General features: G+C 35.3%; 2 protein-coding genes across 4 annotated transcripts in view; one reads left to right on the top strand and one right to left on the bottom strand.

Moving 5' to 3' along the window:
* Positions 1 to 26,659, top strand: part of LOC145724453 (acetylcholine receptor subunit alpha-like 1) — a 40,282-nt gene continuing 13,623 nt past the window's right edge. For both annotated transcript variants that reach the window (XM_081972739.1, XM_081972740.1), the window contains exons 1-5: positions 1 to 307; positions 18,655 to 18,849; positions 21,267 to 21,311; positions 23,871 to 23,980; positions 24,418 to 24,598. In XM_081972739.1, coding sequence (XP_081828865.1) covers positions 18,658 to 18,849; positions 21,267 to 21,311; positions 23,871 to 23,980; positions 24,418 to 24,598 — 528 coding nt within the window. In that variant the 5' untranslated portion in view covers positions 1 to 307; positions 18,655 to 18,657. The remainder of the gene's footprint in view (positions 308 to 18,654; positions 18,850 to 21,266; positions 21,312 to 23,870; positions 23,981 to 24,417; positions 24,599 to 26,659) is intronic.
* On the bottom strand, positions 2,829 to 5,631 carry LOC145724508 (zinc finger MYM-type protein 1-like). 2 transcript variants are annotated; one of them, XR_014177014.1, is made up of 2 exons: positions 2,982 to 5,631; positions 2,829 to 2,924 (listed from the first exon to the last, which is right to left on the bottom strand). XR_014177014.1 is itself a non-coding variant. In XM_081972830.1 (2 exons), exons 1-2 carry the CDS (start codon positions 5,216 to 5,218, stop codon positions 3,700 to 3,702), a joined length of 1,449 nt encoding a protein of 482 aa, XP_081828956.1. In that variant the 5' UTR covers positions 5,219 to 5,631; the 3' UTR covers positions 3,548 to 3,699. The 2 variants fall into 2 exon arrangements, 1 of the variants encoding a protein (XP_081828956.1); XM_081972830.1 differs by lacking the exon at positions 2,829 to 2,924 and having other exon boundaries at positions 3,548 to 3,747; positions 3,818 to 5,631.

Below are 26,659 nucleotides of genomic sequence, written 5' to 3' on the forward strand. Positions count from 1 at the left end.
TAAACGTAGGTCCGAAAAGCGGAATGCGCGCCGCGAAACAAAAATCAGAAAATCTTACGTTCGAATGCTTCTAAAATGCTGCAGGATGTGGCACTGGTTTCGTTACGGGAGGTTTTTGCCAGGTTAATTCACTAGTGAATACTGATTTTTAGGAAAGGTTTTTGTGACATTTTATACAATTTTTAGTAGGGAAATCGTAATATGCTGTGTGTTAAAGTCAAGAAAAAGTTGTTAAGTGACATCTTTGCCTTGAGTTTAGGTGGGTGTGAAAGCTCTGTTTTGAGAAGAAGATAAGTAAGAACGTTGGGTAAGTACAAATTGCAAACAGTAAAGTCGGGTAATTGACTAGTAGTAGTGAAAAATTATGCATCAAACTTTATAACAGAAAAAAATTAATTAACTTCTCTTATATCACAAAAGGTAGCTTTGTTATATTGTTGAGTTGTTGTGTGTATGAAATGACATTCACCCTGAAATACTTCAATATCAAATCATCACAAAATCGAATCAGGCACAATATTATCATTTTAATTAAATCCCTCTTCCAAACTTGACAGATCAAAGTTAGTCAGGACATCAACAAATACTCGATCGGGACAATATTAATGGGTCTTTGTTTGAATTGAGGCTTTATGTACAACTTAGTTGGGCAGACTGTGATTTAATTCCAACATTAACCGCAAACAATGTGTTTTTAAAAGTTACACTGAAAGTTCAGTATCAAATTGTTCAAAACATGAAAATTGGTCCAAAAACTAAAAAATGAGCAAAATCATGAAAAATGATCAAAACATGAAAATTGGTCCACAAACTAAAAAATAAGCAATATCATGAAAATTGATCAAAACATGAAAATTGGTCCAAAAACTAAAAAATGAGCAAAATCATGAAAATTGATCAAAATCACGAAAATTGGGTTAAAAACTAAAAAATGAGCAAAATAGTGAAAAATGATCAAAACATGAAAATTGGTCCAAAAACAAAAAAATAAACAAAATCATGAAAATTGATCAAAATCACGAAAATTGGTCCAAAAACTAAAAAATGAGCAAAATCATGAAAATTGATCAAAACATGAAAATTGGTCCAAAAACTAAAAAATGAGCAAAATCATGAAAATTGATCAAAACATGAAAATTGGTCCAAAAACTAAAAAATGAGCAAAATCATGAAAATTGATCAAAACATGAAAATTGGTCCAAAAACTAAAAAATGAGCAAAATCGTGAAAATTTATCAAAACATGAAAATTGGTTCAAAAACTAAAAAATGAGCAAAATCATGAAAATTGATCATAACATGAAAATTGGTCCAAAAACTAAAAAATGAGCAAAATCATATTAGCTATTATTAACATAAAATAACGTAAAAATACCTGAACTTTCTGGTTTTATTAAAATTTATATATTAGATTAAACTGATTTTTTAAATTCTTTTTATCTTAAACGTTTTTAACTTCCACCATCAAATTCCAAATTTTCGATCACATTAAATGTTCTTAAATCTAAAGTAATTTTGAATTTAACCTAACCTAACATAACATTACATTACATAACACTTTTTATTATAAATAATAATTTTATTTACGTTTTTCTTACAACCGTACAGATAAATCCTAGTTTATATTATATACTGTGTGTCCAAGAATGGATTCTCTATACAGAAATTTTGCTTCCAGTAAACTGCAAAGGTTAAATGAGAAATTTTTTAGAGAATTCTATAGGCAATCCATCTCCGTTGGAACAACATTGCATTTTTGTTTTTGAGTAATTTTCGAAATCCAAAAACTAGCATTTTATTCAAAAAAGTGCTGTATTATCTCAAATTTGAGAAAATATCAAATTTTAACCACATCTTTTTAAAGACTATCTTCCTGTGCATTTTGTTTTCAATTCCGACGTTTTGGTACCGAGATACCAGCTTTTGAAGTTGTTTGTCCTTTTGCAAAGTTTGCTTTTTTTGAAATATTTTTAGACAATTTGCAAATTTTCTAGGCCTTTTTCAACATTTCTAAAATTTATTGGAGGTGTTAAAACCCTTTGTCGTATTTTAAGACATTCTACATTTCCAAGCTTTTTTGAAGGTTTTTAGACTTTTTTGTAACATTTTTAAACCTTTTGCTAAAATTCTAGACCTTTTTAAATATTGCTAGATCTTTTCCTTTGTATTTTGTTTTCGCTTTCGACGTTTTGGTATCGAGATACCAGCTTTGACTTTGGTTTCCTTATAGACACCATTTGTTTTTTTTTATCTAGATAAAAAGAGCACCCTGTTTGCTTTAAAATGATATATTACATTTACAAGAACCGTGGTTTTTATGTTAAATGCAGTGCAGAAGAGTATGGGGGAAAGTAAATGTTTTTTGTAATATTTTTTTAGGCCTTTTTGAAGGTTTTTAGACTTTTTACTCCATTTTTAGACATTATTCAATATTTTAGTCGTTTTTTGAAGTTTTGTCCTTTTGCAAAGTTTGCTTTTTTTGAATTTTTTTTAGACAATTTGCAAATTTTCTAGGCCTTTTTCAACATTTCTAAGATTTATTGGAGGTGTTAAAACCCTTTGCCGTATTTTAAGACATTCTACAACATTTCCATGCTTTTTTGAAGGTTTTTAGACCTTTTTGCAACATTTTTAGATCTTTTGCAAAAATTCTAGACCTTTTTAAATATTGCTAGATCTTTTCCTGTGTATCCTGTGTATTTTGTTTTCGCTTTCGACGTTTTGGTATCGAGATACCAACTTTGACATTGGTTTTCTTGTGGACACCATTTGGTTTTTTTATCTAGTTAAAAAGAACACGCTGTTTGCTTTAAAATGATATATTACATTCAGTGGCGGCTCGTAGTAAATTAGAAAGGTAGTGCACAATAAAAGGGGCAAATAGCGCCGCAGGCGAAAAATTTTTTGAGACCACGCCCAAACTTCCTACAATTTTAAGATAAATGATGATCTTATTAAGGGATAAAACCTTATTTAACTTACCTCTGTGAATACCGCAGTCTGGCCAAACAATGTTTTAATACGTAAATAATACCATGTTTATTAATTAATTTTATTGTCCTTTACAAACATGTTTTGAATTGAAAGTCTGCTCGTCGATTCTTTTTTGATATAAACTCCTCAATGACCAGTTCATTAAAGTTGGGAATTTCTGTAATCATTCCTTTTTCAATAGACAACATTGCGAGGGCAGCTAGTCTATTCTCGCCCATTGTACTCCTAAGAAAAGTTTTTACTCGCTTTAATGTGGAGAAACACCGTTCCGCTTCTGCAGTTGTTATAGGCATCGTGACAATTGCTTGTAGTACTAAAAATGTTTCCGAAAAATCTGTTTGTAAATTATTTTCAATTAAAAATTTAAGGAAGTGGACTGCTCCAGAAACTTCTCTAAAATCTGATCTTCTATATATTATTTCCAATTCTGTCTTTAATTTATATTTATTTAAAAATGGAAAGTTTCGAACAGCTGAATCCAAATGTAGGGTAGGAAAGTTTGATGAAAATGTTTCAAAATTTTCGACAGAAAATAAGTGTGCAATTTCCAAATATCCTGTGAATGAGAACCTTCTTTTTATTTCAGCAATTATAGTATCACATACTTCCTTAGCTTGAACAGTCGTCGAAACATACGAATTTCTCTCTTCCGTCTTCCTTCTTTTCCTGGCTTGGCTGTCATCAATGTCTGCTAACTCACTTTCTCTTATAGTGTGTATGTTGTCTCTTTCATTTTGAATACTTTTCTCAAACTCTGTAATACATCTTTTTATTGTTACTGAATCAGTGGTTCTTTTTTGAAGTTGTGAATATAAGATACTAACGTGTGGCATTATTCGATGAAACACTGCCAACCAAAAAATAAATTTTGAGTCCTGCAGTAACCTGAAAAGTGCTCCTGCTTTGGTGATGGTGTCAGACTGTCTAGATGTTGATTGAATTTTTTCCATACACGCTATAAGAGCTTCTCCGTTCTCATACACTGTGTTAACGGTTCTAATTTTAAAGTTCCATCTGGTAGCAGAAGCTCTAGGAATCCTGTTTCCGACCACTTCATCTAATATGGCAACTCTTTGTGGAGAATTTGAAAAAAAATTTGTGATATCACTCAACTCGGAAAAAAATATGCGTACGTTTGTATTTATGCTTGTTGTTTGAGCCATTATTAAATTTAGTTGGTGAGCATAGCAATGAATATAATGGCCATATTTGAATTTGTCTTTTATTAGTTTTTGCACACCACCATGGGCTCCACTCATGACACTTGCTCCATCATAACTTTGGGAAATTAGTTGGTCAGAATTTCTTAAAGCATAATTTAAAGATTTTTCTATGCAGCTTGCTAAGGCCAAGGCATGGTGTTCATTTGGTTTGATAAAGCTCCAAAATCGTTCAACGGGGGTGCCGTTTGCCAAAGTATAACGGTAAACTATAACCATTTGGAAAATATTCGAAATGTCAGTTGTTTCATCACTAATAATGGACACAAAACTTGACGTGGAAATTTCTTCTTTGATATGTGCCTGACAAACAGAAAGCATGCATTCCAATAAATCATTTTGAATTTCTTTTGACGTGCCTTTAAATACGGTAGCTTGCTGCAAATGATCCCTCAGTGCAAAATCCAATTCTGCAGAGAAATTGACTAGGCCTTTAAATATACCCGGATTTAAAGAATTTTGTTGTTCATCGTGTCCACGGAGAGCAAGTTCAAAAGCACCACAAAATTTTATACAGTTTATAATTTTAGATAATACATATCTGTTATTCTTTACTTGGTCATTATGCTTTTCAATGCTTAATCGGTATGCTCTATTTAATTGTTGCCGAATATCTTGCTTGCCCAATAAATTAAATCCTAATTTAGCAGTCAAATGGGCCTTTGATCGTTGGTGTTTTTTAATTTTCTCAGATAAATGTATTAAATCTTTAACACCTGATTTTGTCCACTCTGATGCTTTGTCACTTTCAAATAATAAACAAGGAAAACAGTAAAGACTATTGCTAACATCACACCCGCACAGCCAGTCAGTTTTTTCATAAGTTTCTGGTTTAAAGGTTCGTTTATAGTCACGATTTTTGCTTTTGGTTATACTCGTTAATTCCAAATTAGGCTTTGGACGACCTACACTTTTGATATTAATCTTTTCTTCTAAGGTTAAAGAAGAAAATTTAATTGTTTTTAAATATGGCACACTAAGAAGGGTAGGAAATACTGGAGGCATTTTATAAAAAGAAAAATAACACGCGACCGACAAGCAAACTGATAAGAAAAAGCCCCGAGTGCACGATCTAACTGTGCACACGGGCCAGCTTAAAACATCGACGGACTCTAGACAGTCGCGGGGTACAAAGGGGGCGGGCGGCGGAAGTTCGACCAATCAGATTTACTATACCCAGGAGCTGTGCACTTGATTTTACCACGGCACACGGTGCACGGTCGCGGCGGTGATCCGTAATTTGTCCAGATTTCGATTATTTATTATTAAAAGCTTAACTATTTCCAAGATTAATACTTGGTATTAATAGAAAATTATTTCAATCATTATAAGATTTATAATGAAAACATGCATTTTTGGTTTCAAAATTTGGGAGTGCACGTGCACATGTGCACTTATTGAGGAGCCGCCACTGATTACATTTACAAAAACCATGGTTTTTATGTTAAATGCAATGCAGAAGAATATGGGGGAAAATAAATGTTTTTTTGTAATATTTTTTTAAGCCTTTTTAAAGGTTTTTAGACTTTTTACTCCATTTTTAGACATTATTCAATATTTTAGTAGTTTTTTGAAGCTGTTTGTCCTTTTGCAAAATTTCTAGCTCTTTTTGAAACATTTTTAGACAATTTGCAAATTTTCTAGGCCTTTTTCAACATTTCTAAGACTTATTGGAGGTGTTAAAACCCTTTGCAGTATTTTAAGACATTTTACAACATTTCCATGCTTTTTTGAAGGTTTTTAGACTTTTTTCTAACATTTTTAAACCTTTTGCAAGAATTCTGGACCTTTTTAGGTATTGCTAGACCTTTTGCAACATTTCTATGGGTTTTTGAAAGTTTTTAGAATATATATATAAACAATCTTTATTTTCAACAGAAAAAAGGCTATCGACCACTTGGTCTTTCTGCCTATTTTTAGAATATTTGCACAATTTTTAGACATTCTGCCATAAATCAAAGTTTGTTCCAATTCTATAATATGTACTGTACTGTCAGTCAATTGCATCATTTTTATCATCAAATTTGAGCACTAAAACAGTTAATTTTATAATTTGTATTTGTAATTTCACACTAAAATAGACAATTTAATCATTTTAAAAAGGTTGAATGTCTAGAACTGGTAATGGATATTAATTAATAAATAAATAAAAGTTATATAGTATATAAGTAACTATAGTCCGTCTCAGAGCAAGTGGCAGTGACGTAATAATTGTCGTTCCTTTTCTGTTATGTGAACTTAGCGAAATAGAAATTTGACGTCATTAACGTATGCTATTTACAAATTTTTAAATTAAAAAAATGAAAAATGTTAGTCTTGAAAATAGTCTTAAATACAGGATGTTGACATTAGGTTCATGAAAATTGTCATTTTCATGAATTTTTTTTTAAATTTTTAATTTTTTGACTACACCTCAATCACACCCTGTATACTCGGATCCGTGGCAACTTTCAAAAAGATCATTTAGGCCATCAGAAAGAGAATGAAAATACCTTTTAATCCTCAAAAAAAAATATTAAAATCGAGTGACTCAATTTGAATATACAGCCGCTCAAAAAAGACCAAAACTGTTGCTGTCCCATTCTTTTTGACGAGCAGTTTATATCTCTCTTCAGAACGTTCTACGACACGTAACCTCCTCCATTCAACCCTAGTTCATCTGGTAGTTCTTTCTCCTTCAATTCCTTGTCTATTCCTTCCCACCTGTTCTGGGGGTCCCTCTTTTATTTTTTCCTTGTGGTGTCCACAGTAATACCTGTTTTGGGATTCGGTTTTCTCTTCCAATAGTCCATCTCGGTTGCCGGTAGCATGCTTTCTGTTCTCTTCTTCAGCGGCCGTATCTCACATCCACAAGTAATTATGCTCTTTACTACAGTAGTATATATGAATTTTTTATTAAACTTTGCGATGCTTTGGTCCCACAAAATTCCATTCAGCATGGATATTGCTTGTCCTTAGTTTCGTGTGATCTTTCAACCAAATTTCAAAGCTGGAGCCAGTCTGTTCTATGTAAATGGAATTGCAGTCGACACAAGAGAGTCATAAATGATGGTGTTGTGTGGTATCATGAGTTTCACTTTCAATGTTCAAACAGTATTTTATTTATGTTTTCAGAGTAACCAACAAGTTGGTATGCTTTATAAAGTTTAAACTACAATTAGTGATAGATTGCACAGACCAAAGTCCTGCTGGAAGACTTCACGGGTCTTGTCCTGCTGGAAGAACCTACCTCCACAAATGATGGTTTCAAAAATTCAAAATTTACGAACTTGAAACTGGTATTCCATTTTGTATGTGGTATACAAAGCAACTCCTGTCGGTCGTTAGAGAGCTTTACTACACCTGAAGCTTGCTGTCTGTTGTGTCTTTTACGAACTCGACTACATATTATACATTTTCTTTGTACTCGAATGCGTTCTTATTCGCTACTCAATGCAATAAGAAAATGTTCCCCATGCAGAACTACCCCTTGAGGACCGGATATAGTATTTTCAATATTATTCACATCTGAATCTCTCTTTGGTATTCTTCACAAGAATTATTTATCAATAGCAAAGAGAGCTGTTCAGTGAAGTCACGGTTTTTAAGTTAGGTTCTTTTTTAAAGTATTTATAGCATTTTAGTCATATACTGACAAATATTCGGTTTTGCCATCTCCTGGTATTCCATACTTGTTCTAAAGCTAAACCACGTTGGCGAATGTGATTGTGCATGTCAATTGATGGTGCTCCATCAAAGTACTCTTCCACAATTTTTGGTCGTGGTACTGCTTCACTGTCATATCGCTTTGTTCTGGATGGTTTGCCTGGAAGTGTTGTACCACAAGATGAAATAAAAGTAGGGAATTTTTTGTCTCTCCAGGTCAGACAAGTAAGTTTTAGGGAGTCAATAGTGGTAGTAGCTGAAACAAATCCACCTTTTTCCTCTGGACAACGAATTCGAGCTTCGCGAGAGAACGCCCCCATGGGCTTCCCCTGGCAACCCACGCCTCTGACGTGCTTGCGTTGAGTTCCGCAAAAACCAAACGGTTGGACAACATGGTTGTCACCCATCCGGCAACCACCGGATGTGCCCCGGAGATGTTGTTAAACGGTCCCTCTACATCCACAAACGCCGTGTTTGGTTCCTATATTGGAACCAAACAGAGCAAATCAAACTAGGCAATAATATGTCCAATGCCATACAGATTAGAAGGGGGGTACGACAGGGATGTGTGCTGTCTCCACTCCTATTCAACTTATATTCGGAAGCAATATTCCAAGAGGCCCTGGAAGACGTGGAAATGGGAATCAAAGTCAATGGAGTGTGGATCAACAACATCCGCTATGCTGACGACACGGCCTTAATTGCTGATAACATACACGACCTACAACAACTGGTCAACAAGGTAGGAGAACAGAGCAAATCAATGGGCTTAAATATCAACACCAAAAAAACAAAGTTTATGATTATCTCTAGAAACCTAAATATGTTTGGAAACTCCACCATAACATTTAACGCAAAGCCCATAGAAAGAGTAGATAAATTTAAATACTTGGGCATCTGGCTTTTCAAATCTGGACATCAGACAAGGAAATAAAATGTCGCATTGAACAAGCTCGACAGGCATTCCTAAGTCTTCGAAGAGTGCTTACCTATTCCGATTTTGACCTTAACCTAAGGCTCAGATTCACTAAATGCTACGTTTGGTCGGTGCTTCTCTACGGTATGGAAGGTTGGACATTGAAGGCGGCTGCAATCAACAAATTGGAGGCTTTCGAGATGTGGCTGTATCGCAGAATCCTGAAGATACCCTGGACGACTAGACTAACAAACGAAGAAGTTCTAAGACGAGTCAACAGACAACGTGAACTGTTTGAATCGATTAAGAAAAGAAAAACGGCATACCTGGGGCATATAATGCGAAACACGAAATATCAATTCTTACATCTATTGATTGAAGGCAAGATCGAATGCCGGAGAGGGATCGGAAGGAAAAAAATGTCTTGGCTGCGAAATATCAGACAGTGGACAGGGCTGAACGATGTACAGTCTGCTGATACACACCGCAAGAAATAAGGAAGAAATGGAAAATGTTATCGCAAACATCCATTAGTGGATACGCATTGGAAGAAGAAGAATGCTCTCAAGAGTCTTGAGAGGCTGATGGGTCGAAACAATTTCGGATTAGAGTAATTTGCCTTTCCCAGTTTGGGAATGAACACGACTCTCACTCTTCAGGGTAAGCGATCGCCTAAATATCCTCAGCAGGACCAGGGTCATCTCCTCCGGGCTCCTGTGGAGCAGCGCCAGAAAGATACCGTCAGTCCCCGGAGACTTAAACGGGACCAACGAGCGTATAGCCCATTTCACTCTTTCAAAAGTGACGATACGGTCTGCCCGTACGTCACACTTCTCGCTATCTGTGAGTATTGGTCTTACCTGACTCGACCCCGGGAAGTGAGTCCCAAGTATGATGCCTAAGGTCTCCTGGCGGCCCTGGCGCCTCAGTGGTGTCCTCCCTCCACAGGAGTCTCGTATCGCTTTCTTATAGAGCCTCTGAGCCAACTTGTGGAATATACTCTAACTCTCGACAACTGAGCGAAGCACAATAATCGCTTTCTACGTCCGTGTAACGTATAATATTTTTTTTTTCAAGCGGCGTATGCAGGGTGCTATCACTCATTTCGGCGATTTAGGTCGCTTTACAGCTTCACTGAAACTTTATTTGACAATACAACAACGCAAGCGTGTGCCATGGACATCACGATTTTTGACAGATGACACAGTGAAAGCGTAATAAGGTAAACATAGGATGTGTATCGTTTCCTAGCCAGGTTAACCGATTAATTCGGACTGGTAAATATACATATATAACGGTTACTGAAAAAATATCATTCTCATAGAACAACGGAGATTTGAAGCCAAAAAACCAGAGCAAATGGCCGATAACATTTTTGAAAGCCTATATTCAAGAACCGCGTGATAGACAGCCATGATACGCCCTCTGTTAGACAACTTTGGAAATAGCTTCGTGTTGTTATCGTATTAGCCGTGTTGTGTCAATCAGTTTTTGTCTTTTTGTGTCAGTCCGTTTGTTTATGTTGATTTTGAATTTGATCACAAATTTAGCCCTGACACCTTCAAGAAAACTATATTTCAGAATAAGAACATGAAAGGATTGTATTGCAGAGCCAAGCTTGACAAGTCAATCAAAGCAAAGTAAGTGTTGCATTAATTTCATTTGCTTTTTTCTAAATGCAACGCTTTTAGTCTGGATCAAGTTCTGGACATTATTTTTTTACCTCCTAGGATATGAAATAGCCTTTCTACGCCGGCAGTACAGGTACACAATAGGCTTATTTTAGACCGCTTGAAAAAAAAAATATATAATCCAACGATTAAATAAATATGAAACAAAGGCAATATTGGATAGTCTCGTTAAAGTTCGCGCTCCAACTGTTAGTCTTTAAAAGTGCTGCTAACAATAAACCTTAAAAGAGCAATCAAACCACTTAACTTGTGAACACCACTTTACTGGTTCTTGCGTCTATCGATTGATTCCCATGCTACGACCTGAAATAAATCTCATAAGAGCTCGGGAGAAATATTTTACGTCATTTTAAAAGTCTAATCAGTTTAGAAGACAAAAAAGATAAATGACGCATTATCGATTATCGCTTACTACCTACTTAGCGTGGGATTAATATGTTTGCCTGCTTAATTTCATTGCAGTTGAGATTAAAAATTCCAAAAACTGTTCTAGCCGTCTTAGCTAAACTACAAACACTTCACGGTTCAATAGCGTCGTTACTTGGCCCTAGTAATAAAGTGTCCCAGTGTTCCAGAGAATTTCGATCCGAAACCCCTCGAATTGAAGATCATGCATAAGGGTTTAGATGCTGCGGCGGAGCTAATTCTGTCCTTAATAAGTTAATGGGTGTATTCCAGGACACGTTTCCCTTTCTAATTAATGTCAACAACCTTTTACATCTCATAACTATTTATTAGATCACGTAGGCATGTGCACATTCACATTTGATTTTGTTGTGACCTACCATGAAAATAGTTAGGCACTAAGGATTATCAAAGTTATAGTTTCAATATCAATTAACAAATCTAATAAAAGGTTTAGTTAAGAAGTAAAAACAAGTAAACACTTCTTAGGCCTCCACCTCAAATAGTCGAAAATAGTCATTGAGAGCTTTCAAGGAAATAGGAGAATCACATTTTTTGAGTTTTTGCCAAAATTTGGCTTATTACCCGAGATATTCATGAATATCTCTGTGTTTTTGTTAAGGTGAGTTTTTAGAATGGTCAGGAGACCCAAGATTTTGATTGGGTTACCTAACCTAATTTTTACCAATTTTAAGCGTTTTTTCTCGATTTTTTACAGATAACATAAAATAATTATTATTTTTTGTCCGGGCTTTGAAATTTAAAAAAAAAATCTAGTTTTTTATTTTTTAAGGTCACAAACGATAAAATTTGCATCCCAACGGGGTGCGTTTGTGATTCACACCTCTAACTTGAGGCATTTCTGAGATATTTAAGAAAAACCAGAGTCAACTTTGACGACCTCTAGCGGCCAAACGGTACAACCTAGCCTGGTCCGGTAAACGTCACGTGATAGCCCCATTTACTAGCTTTCTTTTGTCATATGGTGTGTCTTTACAGATTGTTTCAAATAAGCGAGTAAGAACGATTTTTTGGAAAAGTGCAGCACAAAATTCACACTCAAATTTGTGGTTTTTGGGCCTACTATACTAACAGCGGCCATATTGGACTTTGCTCCATCAAAGTGGCCTTTATTACTAATTTCAAACTGGGAAACACGAATCTGACGTCCATTTTGCTCTAACTGTCGTGGTGTCGGATATCACAATGAAATCATGGCAATTTTGATAATTTTTAGGGCGTGGCACCCTTAAAAATTTATATTTTCACAAATGACAGTCCACGTCACATTTCTACTGTTAACCTAAAGCTATCTAGGTAGTCCTAGACAATTTTCAAAATACAAAAATTTTTCAAAAAATCCAATCCCTTTGAAAAAAGTCAGAAATTTAGTTTTTTACTTTTCAAACTCAAACAGTGCGCTGTACTGAAAAATATCATATTTAGTAAAAGTTGCCTCCTATCGGGATGTATATATGGTAAATATTTCACACCCCTGACTCAAACCGTTTTTGAGATATTCATGAAAATATCCGAAATAAAATAATCAACTTTGACGCCCTCTAGCGACCAAACGGTACTACTTAGCCTGGTCCGGTCAACGTCACGTGATAGCCCCATTTACTAGCTTTCTTTTGTCATATGGTGTGTCTTTACAGATTGTTTCAAATAAGCGAGTAACAACGATTTTTTGGAAAAGTGCAGCACAAAACTTTGACTCAAATTTGTAGTTATTGGGCCTACTATTCTAACAGCGGCCATATTGGACTTTGCTCAATCAAAGTGGCCTTTATTACTAATTTCAAACTGGGAAACACGAATCTGACGTCCATTTTGCTCTAACTGTCGTGGTGTCGGATATCACAATGAAATGATGGCAATTTTGATAATTTTTAGGGCGTGGCACCCTTAAAAATTTATATTTTCACAAATGACAGTCCACGTCACATTTCTACTATTAACCTAAAGCCATCTAGGTAGTCCTAGAAAATTTTCAAAATACAAAAATTTTTCAAAAAAAACCATGAAATCCCTGTGAAAAAAGTCAGAAATTTAGTTTGTTATTTTTCAAACTCAAACGGTGCGCTGTACAGAAAAATATCATATTTAGTAAAAGTTGCCTCCTATCGGGATGTATATGTGATAAATATTTCACACCCCTGACTCAAAAAGTTTTTGAGATATTCATGAAAATATCCGAACAAAAATAATCAACTTTGACGTCCTCTAGCGGCCAAACGGTACAACGTAGCCTGGTCCGGTACACGTCACGTGATAGCCCCATTTATTAGCTTCTTTTTGTCACAGGGTGTGTCTTTGCAGAATGTGTCAAATAAGCAAGCTATGGACTATGGATCAAAACTTTGACTCAAATTTGTGGTTTTTGGGCCTACTATACTAACAGCGGCCATATTGGATTTTGCTCAATCAAAGTGACCTTTTTTACTAATATCAAACTGGGAAAAACGAATCTGACGTCCGTTTTGCTCTAACTGGCACGGTTTCGGATATCACCTTGAAATTATGGCAATTTTGACAGTTTTTCGGGAATGGCATCTTTAAAAAATTACATTTTGACAAATGACAGTCCACGTCACATTTCCACCATTAAGCTAAAGCTATCTAGGCAGTCAAAAACAATTTTCCGAAAAAATCCCTGTAAAAAAAGTCAAAAATATCACATCCCTAACTCAAACCGTTTTTGAGATCGAGAGAAAATAATCAACTTTGATGCCCTCTAGCGGCCAAACGGTACAACCTAGCCTGGTCCGGTACACGTCACGTGATAGCCCCATTTATTAGCTTCTTTTTGTCACAGGGTGTGTCTTTGCAGAATGTGTCAAATAAGCAAGCTATGGACGATTTTTTGGAAAAGTGCACAAAACTTTGACTCAAATTTGTGGTTTTTGGGCCTACTATACTAACAGCGGCCATATTGGATTTTGCTCAATCAAAGTGACCTTTTTCACTAATATCAAACTGGGAAACACGAATCTGACCTCCGTTTTGCTCTAACTGGCACGGTTTCGGATATCACCTTGAAATTATGGCAATTTTGACAGTTTTTCGGGAATGGTATCTTTAAAAAATTACATTTTGACAAATGACAGTCCACGTCACATTTCCACCATTAACCTAAAGCTATCTAGGCAGTCAAAAAAAATTTTCCGAAAAAATCCCTGTAAAAAAAGTCAGAAATTTCACATCCCTAACTCAAACCGTTTTTGAGATCGAGAGAAAATAATCAACTTTGATGCCCTCTAGCGGCCAAACGGTACAACCTAGCTTGGTCCGGCCAACGTGACGTAATAGACCCATTCATTAGCTTTTTTTTGTCATATGGTGTGTCTTTACAGAAGGATTTAAATAAGCGTAATATATAATATCAAAATTACAAAAACAACTGCACAAAATAAAAAGTAAATCAATAAATTCAAATTATAGCTGGAAAAAAGTCGAGGAAACTGTCAACAAACGTCAAAATATTAAAAGACAGTTTGTCACGTGACACAGGTTCATTTTTTAAATATGTTGATCAAATGACACATTGTCAAATTACGGACGTGGGAGTTATTTCTGAACGTCGCTTCTGCGTCAGCCCCCTGAACCAGCACGAATTTAAAAATTCGTAAATGACATACGTCAATGACGTCAAACTTTCCATCTCTCTCAGTTCACATGTAACAGAAAATGAACGACAATTATTACATTACTGCCACTAGCGCTGTGAGGGACTTTAGATTATCTATTTGTGTATCTATCATTTTCATCAATTTTCTCACTAATATGATCAGTTTCAAGATACGATCATCCTTGGGATCTTCCAGACCAGAGTCAGAATAATGTCAGCCTCTCGAATAATGATCAGCTTGGGAAAAATTAAACTAACAATGAACATAAGTAAAACCAAATACATGGTAATCTCAAAAACTAGAATTAACAAAAAGGTAAGCAATTGAAGAGGCTTGACAAATACAAATACCTGGGAGTAACCATACATTTCCAATTGGACCAAGATGAGGAGATAAGATCAGAATAGACATAGGACATAGGTTCCTAGAAAGATATTGTAAAATACAGTTCACAAATAGAAAACTGAGTTTGGCCATTAGATAAAGTTTGAAGAAGTTATGTATCACATTCCAGCTCCTGAAGAAGGGTGCTTATGCACTTGAAACATGTAGAGCGTACCATCTTGAATTATAGGCTCTAACATATAACTAAGAGAGGCAGCCCTCTTTAATTAGAGGCTCATTAAATTTCCTCGTAAAGAAGGTTTTGTGTTTTTCACCTCCCGTTTGTATTAGATAAAGGTTTCCAGAACGTTATGGATACAGTGGCTCTACAGACTCACACTTAAAATTCCTTGGACTGATTTCAGTTGATTAGTATTACAAATGAAGAAGTACTAAGAAAAATTGAAAACGACAGAAAATTAAGTGCGAAAAACAGCATATTAGGATCACATACTTCGCAATGACAAATATTCTCTCTTGCAAGTAATCATGCAAGAAAGAATAGAGAAAAAAGACCTTGGCTAAGGAATTTCAGACAGTGGACTAACCTCATCGTTGTTTCACGTTGCAAGGGATAAGGAAGCTTTTGGGGAAGTGATCGCCAACCCTTATGAAGGTAGACGGTATATGAAGAAGATCAGCCTGACCGGTTTACTTCTTCTTCTTCTTCATGTACCATCTCCATGTCGGAGGTTGGATATCTTCATTGCTATTCTTACTTTGGAAACTGCGGTTTTGAATAGGTTGGAAGACGAGAAGTTCCTAAGCCAGGATATTCTTCTCCTTCCCACGATCTTTCTTTGGATTATGAGTTGCAGAATCTCATACCTTTGACCTCTCATAACGCGTCCGAGATATTGCAGTTTTTTCTTTTAACTTCATGTAGGATCTCCACGCCCTTCTCCGTTCTTCTTAGAATCTCATGTTCCGTTCATGGTATTCTCAACATCCTACGGTATGTCCATATCTCGAAGGCTTCCAATTTTCGCTCGCAATATACGTTTAGGATCCAAGCCTCCACACCATAAAGAAGGACCGGGAATACATAGCATTTGAGCATAGGAGTTCTTAGGTCCAAGCTTAGATCGCGACTACAGAGCAGTTTCTTGCTCCTCATGAAGGATGCACTAGCTTTCTCAATGCGAATCTTTATTTCTGAACAATAGTTCAGAAGATAAGTTTGACTTGAACAACGGCATCAAAGACTGCCTTCTCAAACTACCACGTTCCAATTCAGCATCATCTATAGGACACAAAAGATTATTAAATCCACATCTTGAAAGCCCATGACTAGGTATGAAACTGACTAACCTGACGAACTAAGATTAGGCTCAGAAGCATGCTTCTCTGCTGTTTTTAACGCAGGAAAGGCTGTTAACGTCTCTCTAATAGAGAAAACAAGCAACCTCGCGTTACTTTCAAGATTTTGGCAAAATGGGACACTGATGAAAACAACGTAGGGTTGCCAAATAAAGAAATGCTTACATAAAGCAAATTGCAAATTATTAATTAACAAGGTAATTAAATTTTAAAAAACGTATCTTAACGTAATTTAACTTATACTATAAAGTAAAAGCACAATAATGCAAATTTTGTTTATTTGACTACGTGTTCACGGTAAGCAAGTAGATTTTCCTTTCTAGAAAAGTTTTAATACTCATGATCTTTATAGCTCTTTATAAGTTATGACAGTGCCGCGACCGTTTTAAGTGAAACTTTACGAGTTATAAGTTTTATTATAAAGTTGGGACAAAAAGCCAGACGCTGAGAATGTGGCGACCCTTTCTTGTATAGGAACAAACTTTACTAAAGAGGGTACACTGCACCATTGGAATCCAGACAATTTCTAGTAAGTAAACTAAACTAGTAATGTTCTAGAGTCCAGCGAGTTACTTAGAAGTAAAAAAACATTTTTGTTATACTATAACTATAATAATCTTCAGAATGTGAGGAGTATTGTTTATTTACCATTTTTTCCTAAACAAATTTTGTGAAAACTCATTTTCTAAGTTCTGGCAGGCCTTCGAGATCCAGTATTACAAAAGTGATTACTTTATTTCAAATTTAATTAGTTATTTATTAAGTATTACCTAATTCGGATGTGTAAGTCTACATAACATTCATTTTCAAGGTTTTTATCATTTCAAATCGTTTGAAGTCTTACAAAGGGGCTTGAAATAGGTGATTCAGTCATCCTGATTTAATATTTGCAAGTTAAAACCGGAGTTTCCTTGAAAAACTCCAAGCTGCAAAGTAAATAAGATGTCAATTTCCGTAATTTGCCTTTCTTTCTCTGAGGATTAAACAACCAAATTGTATTATCCTTGTGGAACTCGCCCGAACTCGCCTTAAGATCATAACGAGCTTTCATCTTATCACCAGCTACATTCAGACTTTCTCTGACAAGTTCATGAATGTCCAGCAATCTTGCAACTCGTCAACGTAATCCTCAATGTCTTTGGGCTGTTGGAGATCCAAACACAACATCACAAAAAAGTTGATTGAAAAGAACTCTGGATGGTGACTGTCCTGTTGAGTTGTGGGCTGCTGCTCTAAACGCCATCAAGAAGAGCGGAATATGCTCCTCTCAATCCTTATTCTGGGGTTGGTGGACAACTTTTGAGAGATGTTGCTTTATGGCCTTATATAGGACACATACATATTTGGACGGGCGGATGTATGCCCAGGAGACCTGGACAACCTCTCATCCAGAGCAGTTATTCGGTCCTCTGTGAGGTGGACTGCCAGCTGTCTCTTCATCTTTTTGTTGGCCTGCCCAGGTGTCTTCTTCCTGTTGGTATGTTATCTCTGACGATTCGTGGTAATCTATCTTCATTCATCCTGCTGACGTGTGCGTTCCAGTATCTTCGTCGAGCTTTACACCATCATACGATATCACTGCTGTCAATTTGTCTTCTTAGGTCTTTCTTATCCAGAAGGGTGTTCCCTGGTATTGCGCGTATTGTTTTCATCTCTGTTGTTCTGAGCGTTCTTTTGGTTTTCGATATATCAGCTGCTGTCTCTGCTCCGTAGGTCATTACTGGTGACTTACCCTGAATTGTTATCTGTTTGTTTCGCCAAATGCTTTTTAGATGGCCGGAAATTGATGCAGCTTTATTCACGTTTCGTTTGACTTCTTCCTCCAAATTTCCTCGGCTGGAGATCATGCAACCCATGTAATCGAAATCCATGACCCGCTCTATCGGTACGTCATCAATTACTAGTTTAGATCTTATTGAGTCTTTTGCAATGGTCATCAATTTTGTTTTTGATTTCGAGATTTCCACGTTTCATTTCCTGCCTTCCTTGTTGAAGGCATATAGTAGTTTTTGCAGAATGTCTTCGGTTTCGGCTATTAGAACGGCTTTCTGCATAGCGTAGAACTGTTATTTCCGTATTGCCCAGGACTCTGTTTATTATGTTGTTCATTATGATGTTAATGATATCTGTGGGCTTAGGCTGTCCCCTTGACGTATACCAACTGTATTGTTTATGTCTCCAATAATTTGAAACTTCGCTTCGTAAAGCCGTCATGCTCGTTGAATAATATACTACTACCTAATATTATCAACGACTATTTATAGTATATTACAACAAAGCTACTTTTTGATTGAGTGATACCTGTACATTATTCCTAAGTTTTTATTTAGCATTTGATGCTCATCAGCATCAAGTAAGTAGAAGAATATAAAGAAAGGAGCTGAAATGCTAAACCTTTTATGATTCTATCTGACAAAAAAACTAATAGTATTTTTCTTTATACTGTAGTAAATGGAGTGCCTGTTAGCAATCCTAGTCGTACTAACGACATGGCCAGTGGGATTATTCAACGCAAATCCGGACGCAAAAAGACTCTACGACGATCTTTTAAGCAATTACAACAGGCTGATTCGACCGGTCGGGAACAATTCTGATCGGCTCACTGTCAAAATGGGTCTGAAACTATCCCAGCTAATTGATGTGGTAAGTAGTTTTTTTTCTATCCACGAATTTACAGTGGAACAAAACCCCAAACATGCGGTTTAAAAGGGTAAAGTGGTTTTAGTGTGAATGACGCTTTAGAGTTAAGTTTCCACAACAGTTTTGCGGTTTTTAGGGTGCAAATTGTAGAGATGACATAGTTCGAATATAGTTATTTTCGAGAGGAATATTCTTTTAGGAAAATTTATTTTTTTTATTGTGTAATGATACTTGTAACAACTAAAAACATACAGGAAAAATGGGGTCGTCTACCAGAGTAAAATTTAAGAGCAGAATTCAGAAATCTTGTGAAAAAGAGAAGCTTAATCTGATTCTAAAAAAATTTGCTTTTGAATGAGGTGCTTATATGACCCTAATAAGTGAGTGGCGAATGAGTTAAATGTGAGCAGAGCAGATAGATCACTCATCTGCAAAATAATTGTTATTGTTGTGTTAGAGTGTCTGCAAAATATCTGTACCACAAATTTCTTGTGTAAAACATAAAAAGTAATTTAAGAATATTTACAACTTTCTCATCTAAATTTACGGACGAGAAATCAAAATCCAAACTAAAAGGTTAGGTCAAATTGATACAGAGTTGAAACTTTAAAACAGTATTTTTAAAATCTGAAGTGAAAATGACCACAATTGTAACATTTTTAAATTGATAATTGTCAAAATTTATAATAAAGTAAAAATTCTACCAAGTCATAGTTTGGCCTCCAAATTTAAATTTCATACTTACAATATAGTTAAAATCATGACTTTCAAGTTAAAAATTGATGAATTACAATGAAATGAGGATTAAGTTTGCCAGTTTTATATAAAAATCACAATTCTAACTTATTAAACACTCGTCAATTTTACCACTTTTGTCATGACATCGTTTAAAGTTTCATTGTTTAAAATCAGATTTTATCTCTCGTTTCAAATCATTAAACAACGTCACCGTGATATTGTTGTCAATTGTCATTAATTCTGACAATTTTTAGTTTTTGTCAGTTAGAACTGAGAATATGATTATATTAAATTTATAATAATTAATTAGATACAAGTGTCTTCTTCTTCTAGTGCCTATTCGTTTCGAATATTGGCGACCATCCTGGCTATGATACTGAATACCATGTCCTTAGGTTCTTGAGCCACGATATCCTTCTTCTTCCGGGGCCTCTCTTTCCAAACACTTTTCGTTGAAGGATGGATTTTAAGAGTTTGTATTTGTTGTCCTTTCTAATTATATGTCCAAGATATTCCAGTTTCCTTCTCTTAATCGTTTTCATCACCTCTTTTTCCTTCCCCATTCTTTCCAATATTGTTTCGTTGGTCACTCTATCTACCCATGATATTCTAAGGATCCTTCTGTATAGCCACATCTCGAAGACTTCGAGCTTCTTTTGTGTAGCTTCGGTCAATGTCCAGGATTCCATGCCATAGTACAATATGGAGAACACATAGCAGCGCAGGAGTTTTTCTTTGATGTCTAATTTGAGGTTATGGCTTTTGAAGAGCTTAGACATTTTGATGAAGGCATCTCTTGCTTTTTCTATTCTACATCTGATCTCTTGTGAGTGGTCCCACTGTTCGTTTATCAAGTTTGGATATCCGTTCTATTGGTATATTTTTAATAAATAGTTGTCAATTTCTTTACTTATGACCATTTGTTGATGTTCATTTTTAGCCCATATCTTTCACTTACTTCATTTACTTTGTTCATTAGCTGTTGTAGACCTTCTATACTATCTGCAAATATGACAGTATCATCTGCATATCGGATATTTTTCAGCAGTTCACCTTTTACAAGAATGCCATTATCAACGTTTTCCAGAGCCTCCTTAAATATCTCTTTCCCGCAGAATGTTAACGGTCTCTGTTGTTTCATCTCCAGCGTTGATTTTTATGGTGGCTGTCTGGTTCCAGTACAGGTTTTGTATAATTCTGAGGTCTTTATCATCCATTCCGGTGCCTTTCAGCATTTGTATCATCTTCTGGGGTTGGACTTTGTTAAACGCCTTTTGGTAGTCCACAAAGCAGGTATAAATGTTGCAATTCATGTCCCTACACCATTGGAATAATACTTGTATACTGAACAATGCTTCTCTTGTTCCAACTCCTTTCATGAAGCCAAATTGTGTGTCTGCTACTCTCTCTTCGCATATCTTGTATATTCTGCGATGGATAACCTTAAGAAAAAGCTTTAGTTTCTGTTGAAGCATTAAGCTTCTGTGTTCTTCGCATTTCTTTGCCCCCTTGTTTCTTGGGCCATAGAGTTATACTGGAGCCAACTGGCCAAATAAGTTTATCATCTAAAATGGATAAACATTGCGTTGATTTTCTTAGAACCTTTAGATCCATAACAGTACCTATACTATTTAAGCAAAAAATTTTATATAACATTGACATTGTCAATTTTTCTATTTCAGAATCTGAAGAGCCAAATCATGACGACGAATGTTTGGGTGGAACAGGTAATACAACATGTTTTAAGATTGTATGATTAGAAAACATATTATTACTGTGATTATACTTAATCGTGGTATATACAAATAGTCAAAGTAAATTAGACAAGTAAATTGTTGGCACTAGTGTAAAAAAAGTGTGTCAAATCACTTAAACTGCTCAAGTAATGTTGTTGTGGCATACACCTTTGGAATTTGTGTTGTCATCGTAATTTAGTTTGATTTTTAGTATACAAGGTGACCAATCAAGGATGCATTATTGCATGGGGATTTTTGAAACCGTAAGAAATACGAAGCCTGTTGAATTAGAAAGTTGCGCAATTAAGGAGACTTATACACTGCCCTTTCGAAAATCCAGTTTTTCATTTCATTTGAGATTATTAAAAAATATATTTTTCGAATTTTCGATTTTATTCATTTTTGAATAAAACATTATCAACTTTTGTGTTTCATATAGATTGTTTTTTGAGTCATTTCAATTCCTTCTTCTTTCTATGGATCTTTTGCCCATCATTTTGACAGACGACGTAACATGTCACAAGGCGAATTTTAAGCTTAAGGCTTAGATCTCGTCCTCAGAACCTTCACTTTCTTCATTTTAGTAAACGTGGCTCTAGCTTTTTCCACACTGATTCTGATTTCTTCAGAACTATCATTATTTTCGTTGATAACAGTTCCCAGGTAATTATATTTGTTGTTGTTAAGGAATTAAAAGCTAATTAGTATCTGAAGATCTTCTGGAGTTTCTGCAATTACAACCGTGTCATCGGCATATCTTATGTTATGTTTATTTGGATGCCATTTACTGTATTACTGTATGAAATACCGAATGAAAACATATTGACCAGGTTATATCACAATGACGTATTCCGCAACTTTTTCTAGATCTGGTACAGAATAATGTAAGAGTTTTGACAACAAAATGAATTAATTAATGACGTACAAGATATGGGAACGTATATAAGTTTATATTCCATTTCGTGATTTAAACCTGAAAAATGGTATAAGTCAAGCAGTAAATCACGGAACGTTTTAAAAGCAAGCCACTTTTAATAAAGTACGGTCGCTTTGTAGTTTGCATGTAAATTTGTCTCTTTTTATTTTTTGGGAGTACTGAAATGTTGTAAGTGGATTTATAAAGCGGTAAGCACAGGATTTTCCGAATTGTTATTAAGTTACAAGTAAAAAACGTAAAATTATGATTTAGTTAATACCTTTCAGCTATTATTTCTGTTAAAATATTATGAGAAACTACAATTTATAAGTCCTATAACCTATCTTACTTTTTTGAAATATATTCATCTTAAGATGGTATTTACAAAATTTTTCAAAAACTTCACATTTTCATTATTTGGAATATACCATCATAACCTAGTTTTCAAAAAAGGAAGATAGAAAAATGTAAACCGTTTTGCTTTATCTTCAAACTGTTATAACCTTACAAATAGTGAAAACTACAATGTTTAAAGTCGATATCTTAAAAACGACAACATTTACTGACAAAAACTGTCTAGAATAAGCAACATAATCAAAAAATAGCATCAGTTACTAGGGTTGTCGAACAAAAATCCGTTGTTGCCACTGATTTCATGTAAATGCGGCAACGCTGGAACCACGAAAATATATTCGATGTTTTTTTTTGATTTCCTAGTTACAACAACTCGCGTTCTTAGTTGGCAACCCTGTACAATACTTATTGTATTTATGTGATTGTCCCTGTTTGTTTCACTTTGAGGTTAAGTTAGATTCTTCTATATTTTCTAATGGAAATGAATCACAAAATTCGTCGAATAGACATTTGACAACATTGCAGCAAAATTTTCACCTACTTGAACTTTTTTTTAGATTTTCCGTCTTTGTCTCGCGCATGCAATTATTAATGTTTCTCTGTCCGTTACACGGTCATCAGTAAGTACTAGTTGACCAACTAAGAATGCGAAGTACGGTATCTGGAAAACCAAAAATGATACATATGTTTGAAACAAAAATGTTATTAAGTAATATGGCTATAAGGAATAGTTCTAAAATATGTTTGTGATTCCACCATTCGTCTACATGAACCTTGAATATTCTATTCCAGATACGGAGTAGGATTGATTTGTCTAGTCTCTTAAAATTCAGAAAACTATTTTTTTTAATTATTATTAGAAAATCAGGAATCAGACGTTTTGAGGACTGCTCTAAACCTAACTCCATATAACATCACTTTTCAATAAATTGGAAATAAATAATACACAATGCCTGTCAAAGTGTCCTGTCATTCTGTCTGATGAAATTAATTCCAGAATAGAGTAGAATCAGGGTTAATAACATGGCAAAAATTAAATCATAAATTGTTTAAAAGTTAAATTAGTTAAATAAAAATCAAATTTAATTTACTAAAATTGTATGTAATAATCATTCAGTTATTTATTTCATTTTTAAACTGTTTTATAAACCCAATATACATTGTATATAGTACTCGTTTAAGTTTGTCCCACTGCATTTTCTCTATTAAGTTGAATTACAAATCAGAACAAATATAAAAAAAAATGTCGAACCTTTATTTAAAATTAAATAAAATTATAGGAATGGAACGACTATAAGTTAAAATGGAATCCAGACGATTATGGAGGAGTGGAAATTTTGCACGTTCCCTCTGAACACATATGGTTACCGGATATTGTCCTGTATAATAAGTAAGTTTAGCCGTATCCTAAACAATCTGTCTAGCAAATTTTTGCATGTTTGAAATATTTTACGGCATCGAGGGGTTCTCCCCTGCTTTTCTTATGCCTTTAATAAGTTATGTAACACTGCTTGGGTTATAAGACACATTTTCGGGAGCACTAGAGGACAACTGGGCCCTAATTCTTGAAAGCAGGGAACTAAATTCTTAAAGAGAATAGTTGCTAGAATGTGACAGAAGTAGCTAGTTCCTGTCACATTCTACAAAGCAAATAATGGTTTCTACAAATTTTTGCGTTTTTTCTCTAGAGCTCTTGTTGGTTGATATATTTATGAAACACACTGTATACCTAAATGCGCACTGATATTTTCAGCTTGAGCTCAACCAATAAATTGGCAGTTTCGTACAGTTTTATCTTCGCAAACCATAAGTTCTTTTTCCTTTTAGTGCCGACGGAAACTACGAAGTAACAATCATGACCAAAGCGATCCTCCATCACACGGGCAAAGTGACTTGGAAACCGCCGGCTATCTATAAATCCTTTTGCGAAATCGATGTGGAATATTTTCCCTTCGACGAACAAACTTGTTTCATGAAGTTTGGAAGTTGGACGTACGATGGATATTTGGTAAGTGGGTACACTGTTGACGTGTATTTTCGTTAAGTGTTCGATGTTATAACAGTGAGTCAAACATGTTGCCTATTCAGCAATTCAAGGATAATATTTATTTATTAAGATACTCATTCGTCTTAGGATCAAGCAGGGTGCACTTAAAAATGTTAAAATCCAAAAATAGTGTACGCCTTGGAAACTATGATCCAAGGCGTACCGGTACTGATCAGATACAGATAGAGCTTCTCCAACTTTGGTGTGATGATGTAGTTGATGTAGATACTTCTGGTCCTCTTTAACCGCATTTATGATAAGGGAGACATTCCTAAACAATGGATATCATCCACTTTTGTCCCCAAACCCAAGAGAATGTCCAGTTAGCCAAAGATCATTTACAGAAGACTAGAGAAAGACATAAGCAAAACACAATTTGGTGTTCACTTAAAAATGTTAAAATTCAAAATAGTATGCGCCTTGGAAACTATGATCCATGGCTGATCAGATACAGATAGAGCTTATCCAACTTTGGTGTGATGATGTAGTTGATGTAGATACTTCTGGATCTCTGCAACCGCATTTATGATAAGGGAGACATTCCTAAACAATGGATATCATCCACTTTTGTCCCCAAACCCAAAAGAATGTCCAGTTAGCCAAAGATCATTTACAGAAGACTAGAGGAAGACATAAGCAAAACACAATTTGGATACCGCGAATGACTGGAAACACAAGAGACTCTTTTTGGGATTAACGTTCTTTTCCAGCGGTGTATCCATATAAACCAAGAGGTGTTCACTAAAAAATGTTAAAATCAAAAATAGTATACGCTTTGGAAACTATGATCCAAGGGGTACCGGCACTGATCAGATACATATAGAGCTTATCCAACTTTAGTGTGATGATGTAGTTGATGTTGATACTTCTGGATCTCTGCAACCGCATTTATGATAAGGGAGACATTCCTAAACAATGGATATCATCCACTTTTGTCCCCAAACCCAAGAGAATGTCCAGTTAGCCAAAGATCATTTACAGAAGACTAGAGGAAGGCATAAGCAAAACACAATTTGGATACCGCGAAGGACTTGAAACACGAAAGACTTTTGGGATTAACGTTCTTTTCCAGCGGTGTCTCCATATAAACTAAGAGGTGTTCACTTAAAAATGTTAACATCAAAAATAGTATGCGCCTTGGAAACTATGATCCAAAGCGTACCGGCACTGATCATATACAGATACAGCTTATCCAACTTTTGTGTGATAATGTAGTTGATGTAGGTACTTCTGAACCTCTTTAACCACATTTATGATAAGGGAGACATTCCTAAACAATGGATATCATCCACTTTTGTCCCCAAACCCAAGAGAATGTCCAGTTAGCCAAATATCATTTACAGAAGACTAGAGGAAGGCATAAGCAAAACACAATTTGGATACCGCGAAGAACTTGAAACACAAGAGACCCTTTTTGGGATTAACGTTCTTTTCCAGCGGTGTCTCCATATAAACCAAGAGGTGTTCACTTAAAAATGTTAAAATCAAAAATAGTATGCGCCTTGGAAACTATGATCCATGGCTGATCATATAGAGCTTATCCAACTTTGGTGTGATGATGTAGTTGATGTAGATACTTCTGGATCTCTTTAACCGCATTTATGATACGGGAGACATTCCTAAACAATGGATATCATCCACTTTTGTCCCCAAACCCAAGAGAACGTCCAGTTAGCCAAAGATCATTTACAGAAGACTAGAGGAAGACATAAGCAAAACACAATTTGGATTACGAGCCACATTTTGAAGTTGTTCTTAAAGATCATTCACAGAAGACTAGAGAAAGACACTTTGGATACCGCGAAAGATGCTTTTTGGGATTAACGTTATTAGGAGAGAGGAAGACGGATCTTAGTAAAACATATATAAGAGCAGTGCAGAATATGTACAAGAACCTGCATAGCAGAGTTAAGACAGGGAACACTTTTTCAAAACCATGTAATGTCACAAAGAGTCTAAAGCAAGGATGCTGCCTTTCCCCTATCCTGTTCAAAATATACATCCAAGTGTAAATGCTCAAGG

Source organism: Ips typographus, linkage group LG2 (genome assembly GCF_016097725.1).
Source record: "Ips typographus isolate SLU linkage group LG2, UJ_Ityp_2.0, whole genome shotgun sequence".
NCBI lineage: Eukaryota > Metazoa > Arthropoda > Insecta > Coleoptera > Curculionidae > Ips > Ips typographus.

Excerpts from the sequence above, each read along its gene's own strand:
- LOC145724508 (XM_081972830.1), bottom strand. The coding sequence starts at position 5,218 with ATGCCTCCAGTATTTCCTACCCTTCTTAGTGTGCCATATTTAAAAACA. Across the intron at positions 3,748-3,817 it reads TTCATCGAATAATGCCACAC|AGTTTGAGAAAAGTATTCAA; the intron begins GTTAGTATCTTA and ends GATGTATTACAG.